This window comes from Dichomitus squalens (genome assembly GCF_000275845.1).
Source record: "Dichomitus squalens LYAD-421 SS1 unplaced genomic scaffold DICSQscaffold_13, whole genome shotgun sequence".
NCBI lineage: Eukaryota > Fungi > Basidiomycota > Agaricomycetes > Polyporales > Polyporaceae > Dichomitus > Dichomitus squalens.
Window position 1 is genome coordinate 310,396 of NW_006766895.1, and position 6,078 is coordinate 316,473.

Consider the following 6,078-nt stretch of genomic DNA (forward strand, 5'->3'; position numbering starts at 1 on the left):
ATATCATCGAGAATACTGAAGTGGTTCCTCCTCTGTGAATCTGTCGTCGGTGGAAGCGCAACATCACCGATGTAGATTTCGTCGAAGACATACGTAGGAGGCACTAAAATAGGCGCTTGTTCCACCAACTTGACTATCGGGAGAAGCCGGGAGACGGCGGCGATTGCCGGTATGATTCTGGCGTCGTCTTGTGTGGGGCGGTGCTCAGCTTCCCTCTGAATCTGCTGGACTTTGCTCTTGCCTCTCAGCACTTGCCGTATCTTGACTGAGTCTGTCGACTAAGGCACAGATACACTCTATGCTAGGATGGGGGTCTTCCAAGCACGATACTTGCGTTTATGCGGTGTACCCCGTCTGCGCAGAATCAACGTGAACGGCTACAATCCAGTCCATAGAAATCCTATTTGATTCATGAGGGAAACGCATGCGCTGAGATCATGCTGTTCGAAAGTTTGACGGTCTCGGACAATCCTGACGGGCGCTCACGACGGGCCAAATTCGCACTCGTTTGAGCCTTTCCTGGTACGTGTCCGTTGCACCGCCATTCCGCCTAACCGCTCCCGTTTCAGCGGAACCTCGCCATGCTGGCAAGCGTGCCTCCTACGCCGCTGCTATAAGTCTGAAATGGTATGTGCGTATTGACAGAAGAGTATTCTGTGGAGTCTCAAGCTTTCGTTACGTTGTGCTCAAGCTACACACGCTCCACGCGCTCACTCTCTGCAGACTCACAGTTGTTGCATTATGCAACCACGGAAGGTTCAGGCCTTCACTGATACCCTGGGCTCCGTTCGGTACAACCGAGATCACTGTAGCCGCTCAGTGATGGGAGTGGGGCTCCCGCTACTAGCAGAAGAACCCAGCAGCCTCTACCCTTCCCCATCGGGCGGATGGACGGAATGAGGCCTGATTGTGGCATTCGGACGACACCCTTCCCAGCCTAGGGCTTCTCGATCGTCAGTATGGCTATTGTGCCTCCGTACGCTGGGGCGCGGCAGTCGGATGACGTAGATCTCATTGAACTTAGTATAGGAATGCCAGCGCTCTGGACCGCTAAGTTCCCATTATGGCTTCCGCGAGATTCCCCTCCCGACTCCATCCTCTCACATCTCCGTCGCGGTCAATCTACGTAAGCTGATTAGCGTGCCATTATACAGGAAGGGCTGATTGTAGTGCGGTTTCGCTCCATGGTAGTCCAAGGAGGCGAGCACGGAATTGTGTTCTAGGCAGAACTTGAATCCGGGGCCATTGTCGTCAACTCATGATGCTGCATCCTCCCAATAAGGGAAAAGAAGCAGTTCAACACGTTGAACTCGCCGATGCTCTGGAACGTCCTCGGGAAGCATTTCCTTTCCTAGAATTAGCCGACAAACCTTATGCTGAGCCCTGCACAGGGCGCTCGTCGCTCTTTGACCACGATCACAGATTCCCATCGTTCCCTCCACAAATTCCTTTGTGCCACCCACGTGTTTGGCCCATGCAACCCAACGGCATCACTGACAAAAGGTAGCGCCCGCCGCTTTGCATGAAAGCGCCGAGGGAGCCGGGGTACGGACTTCGAAGTGTGGCCAAGGACGCGTTTTGGGGACGGCGCTCCCCATTGTCTCTATTGGTGCACTGATTCTCGGGTACATTGGACAAAGGAAGGTACCGCTCAGTGCCATTGCCACGGCCACGGTTCATATGCACAACGGGGGTCATCGACCAAGCTACGGTATATAAGGTGCCATTCTGGCCCTTGCAGGACCATCCGCAACGTCAACCACGCCTCCCATCCAACTACGCTTGCATCCGTGGTTGTTCCACGCCCATCCTCGCGTATATTATATTGTATGTTGGACGCGTCCCTTACACCATGCGCTGGTCGCTGACGGAGCTCTGCCATCCCTAGCGATATGAGTGTCTATGGGCGGCGTGAATACTATGCGCCTCGGTCCGCTGTGTCATATCGGAGGTCAGTATGCGACGACTTTTTTAGTGCTGCATACAGTCTAAACCTTGCTTCACAGGGCGGTGTCACCGCCACCTATGTGCATAGACCCCAAGTTGATCGACCCCGGCATCGGCCTGCCGGACACGGAAGAAGGGTGGTTGCAGTGGCCGCTGTGTGGTTTCCTTCCCGGTGACTCTTCTCCTGACTCCTCCCCCTCGCCTCCGGGCCCGTCATCCGACTCCGACAGCACTCCCCCGCCTCAGGAGTTATCATCAACACTGCGGCAGAAGCTCTACGTAGGGAGGAAGCTTCAGGCGGGGAGGAAGGGCAAGGGGAGGGCTTCGGAGAAGGGTGGGGCTTCGGCGAAGGCCAAGGCTTCCGTACGTGGCTCGGAGTGGGGCACGCAGATGCTGAAGTGCAAGTGGTGCAGCAGTTGGATGCAGGCGCGCACGATGGGGCGCCACGTGAAGCACAAGCACCCCCCGCAGGGGACTGGTGTGCCCGCGTCCGCGAGGACATGCACGAGGTGCGGCGCCGTCCTGTCGCGCCCCGATGCGCTCCAGCGGCACGAGAGGATCTGCCAGTAGTTTCGTGTTTGCGGGACCACCGGTAGCAGGTGGTGAGGCGTAAGGTTATACTTTAACGTTATTCTGTTGTATTTGTAAAGGTCTACGGGTTCTAGCCTCAAATTGTACTTGCGGATGGTGTTACAATGCTCACCGTGTCTTTGAAGACTATATTCGAGGTCTTGTGCCCTGACACTGCGCCAACCGTCGAGGTCCGTGGACCGTTTGAATGACTGTCGAACATGGTACAGATAGTATAACATGTTTGTTTTCATCACGCATAACGCATCTGCGCCGGGAGAGTATGCAAGGTTCTACACTGTACGATACATGAACTACAATGTGCGCTAGCGAAGTACGTCTGTGTAGAAACTACGTAGAAGCACTACTAAGTGGGTACATGAAGGGATGGATGGTCAGACATAGCTTACAATATCGCATACAGACTGATCCACGAAAGTAACTTCAGAGCATGAGTACGTAATGTCGGATGAAGAGAGCTGAATTCTGTACATGGAGATTGCAAACAAAAAGCCGGTCCTGATGCTGCCCGAACGAACTTCTTGGTCCCAATCGCATGGAGGGGAGCTCATACCTTCACTGGAAGAAAGCCAGTCTCCGAACGCTGAGAAGAGCATAGAGAGATGAGTCCAGCGAAGCAAGACATTGTTGGATTTTAGCCTGGAGGAAACCCGCCGTGGCGTCGTGTACGGAGGGCTGGGAGATTTGTGACACGTGGTGTTCGGTGTATGGTCAAGTGGCGTGGTCGGCTCTTCAGATATGTCGTAAAGAGTAGAAGATGAACTTGGCTTGTGTTTGAGCGTGCGGTAGGTATCAGCGAGCGACTTGGTGGAGACAGAGAGGTTTGGCCGCTGTTGAGCGGGTTAGCAAGCTGTACATAGAACCAGGAGACAATCTTCGGGGAGGATTTGAGTTAAGAAGTGTCGCACCTGATTTTTGGATGTGGCGAGAGAGTGCAATTGACTGTCTCCTTTTTCCAGGTGCGGCCTAACAGGTGATGAGCACGGCATGGCCGAAAAACAAGAATCAGGAACACGGCGACACTAGTAACGAGTACGCATGATGACATCGTGACTCGTGAGCATGGTTATAGGATGTCCCAAGGATCAGGCTGCCGGGTATCGTGCAGGGATCGACGATCAAGGTGTTCAGATTCAGCCGGCTTGGCTCGTGGACTATAGCTGGTCGTAGGTCAGCGCTCAGGAACATCCACGAGAATGGTCTCACCACAGTAGGGACACACCTTCGTACGAGATACCAGTGGTCATGCCTTTTGACGTAGATGAGGGGATTACATGTGGTGCCGGCAGTCTAAAATTTGTCCTCCACACTATGCGCGCTGGTGCAGACAGGAGTTAGGTATCTGAAAGGCGACAGGACCGACGTGAGTACACACTTTGGTGCGCACAATGGAACACAGCCATTGGATATCTCCGAGATCAGTGGATATCAAGTGAAGCGCACATATAGCGCATCCAGCTCCCTACATAGAAGATCCTATATTCAAATTAGTTTGTCTAGTACCACAACAGGCAATAGTGGACATCGAACACACCGAGGCACACTGGCCGCCGGTTCACGATCGCGATCGAACAGGCCCGGGTCGCCACTCGGAGAAGCCTATTAAACCGTTCGGAACATGTGTGTCGTCAGTCTACACATACGTAAGAAGATGAGATAGACCGACAATTTGTCTTACTCTGGCGTATGTCTAAGGCAGTACTCGGTTCATGTACAACATACGTTCAATCATACCGCGAATGCGTCTGTACACACTCTTCCGAACGTCACATAGACATGGTCACATGTCTATGGTTCATTTCCAAGTGTATCATTTCTAACAATGTCTGGCGAGACATCGAGGTATATCGCACCTGACAGCAAGAGCTCCATGTATTTGTGCATCATGAAGTGGTCCTACTGCAGCTCTTTTCGGTGGAAACGAAGCATCAGGGATGAAGAACTTGTCGAAGTCTGAAGACATCGTGGCTGACTTGGACACCGATTCAGGAGGCGCTTGTTCCCCGTCAATCGGGAGAGACCGGGAGATGAAGGTGGCGGCGATTACCGGTATCATTCTGGCGTCCTCTTTGCGGAGCAGAGGGCAACTCCGACTTCCCTCTGACTCTGCCGCTCGCCTTTGCCTCAGCACTGCCGTGTTTTGACTGAGTTTGTCGATTACGGCCAGGATGCTCCCCATGCTTGGAAGGGGGTCCTCCAAGCACGACCCTTGCATTTTCACCCTTTATCTCGTCTGTGCAGGACCGACGTGAACGGCTCAGACACCATGCATCTTTACTCCACCTCCATTCAACACGTTGATATTTATCATCATGCTCACCTTCGCTGATTATAACGACGAAAATGTCTGTACCATGGCTCAGGTCCACGTGGCCGCCATCGAAGAGGTGCCGCTTCATTTGGAGAGCTCCGCTTTGGCTCTAACCACGCGTTCACAGGCCTGGTTGTGTTACTGCTTAGAGCTAAGCCACTAGTTCAAGCCGACATCTCACCAAGCGCGAAATTGTCTTGATGCCAATGCCATTTAGCTGCTCTTGATCGTCCTGTGATTTGTCCTAATCATACCAGAGCGCCTTAATCGCGCACAAGCACAGGTGTCGTGGCTGCATAGTTGCATCCTGCGCTTTGCGTCTTTGCAGTGGGTATATTATCTTAGGCATGCAGCTGTCTCCACAACGAACAGGTCTTTGTTCTTCTTTGTGCCACTTCTCGCTCCTAACAACGCCGTACTCCGGCACCCTACATTGTTCATCGCAACACGCCATACGTACAAGTCATGTCTGAGTTGGAACTTACAGAAATCGACGTCGCTATCAATCTCCTACTTCTGAAAGAGATACTCCCACTGACACCGGAGGAAACCCGAAGCATAGGTCTGTATATCGAGGATTGCATTCAGAAGGTCGCACTTAAGTGAGTCCATAGTTTGTATGAAGTTGAGCACGCTAATTCATAGGACAGCCAGAACCTTCCCGAAAAGTTCATCCTGGCCATCTTTGTTGCGAAGCTCCTAGACAAGGAGTTGATTCCACCACAGTATGCGGCGCTAGCCGATCTCGACCTTCCTCGGGCAGTAGAAGGACTTTTAGAATGCCTCGCTTCTCCATGGTGTGTAACGTAGTTTCTGCGCATATTGTCTTGCTTACATATCCGGCTTGCCTTTAGTAAGAGCACGGATGGACTACCACAAACAGTCGCGCCCACGGACGTTATACGGCATAATTCGTAAAAGGCCTAAACATCCTAGTACAGTCCTTATTTGGTTTCGTCTGTGGTACAGCGGCCGTCATAAGTCCGGCCGTAGCGTGTGTGTTTGCTATTAATAGGGGTAGTCAAAGATGGCGGTTCGGTGGACGATTCGAGGGAACGATTCGGGAGACGATTCGAGAAGGGGGGAATCCGCGATTCTGCCAGAATCGCGTCGAATCGCCGGTGCCAGTCTGGAGGAGCACCGCACACCCAAATCGCGATTCTCTGCACTCGATTCCCTCAGCCCGACCTCGGATAAGCCCTTTTAAAATAGGTTATATGTCGAAATTG

General features: G+C 52.7%; 2 protein-coding genes across 2 annotated transcripts; one reads left to right on the forward strand and one right to left on the reverse strand.

Moving 5' to 3' along the window:
* Positions 1–1,892: 1,892 nt before the first annotated feature.
* On the forward strand, positions 1,893–2,517 carry DICSQDRAFT_169974 (uncharacterized protein; the record flags this gene model as incomplete). Its single annotated transcript, XM_007365591.1, has 2 exons — positions 1,893–1,951; positions 2,007–2,517. 2 exons carry the CDS (start codon positions 1,893–1,895, stop codon positions 2,515–2,517), a joined length of 570 nt encoding a protein of 189 aa, XP_007365653.1.
* Positions 2,518–3,085: 568 nt separating this feature from the next.
* DICSQDRAFT_147040 (uncharacterized protein) lies at positions 3,086–3,785 on the reverse strand (the record flags this gene model as incomplete). The annotated part of the gene is made up of 5 exons (XM_007365592.1): positions 3,086–3,121; positions 3,189–3,368; positions 3,482–3,560; positions 3,593–3,698; positions 3,761–3,785. The coding sequence occupies 5 exons, from the start codon at positions 3,783–3,785 to the stop codon at positions 3,086–3,088; spliced, it is 426 nt and encodes a 141-aa protein (XP_007365654.1).
* Between the last annotated feature and the right edge of the window lie 2,293 nt (positions 3,786–6,078).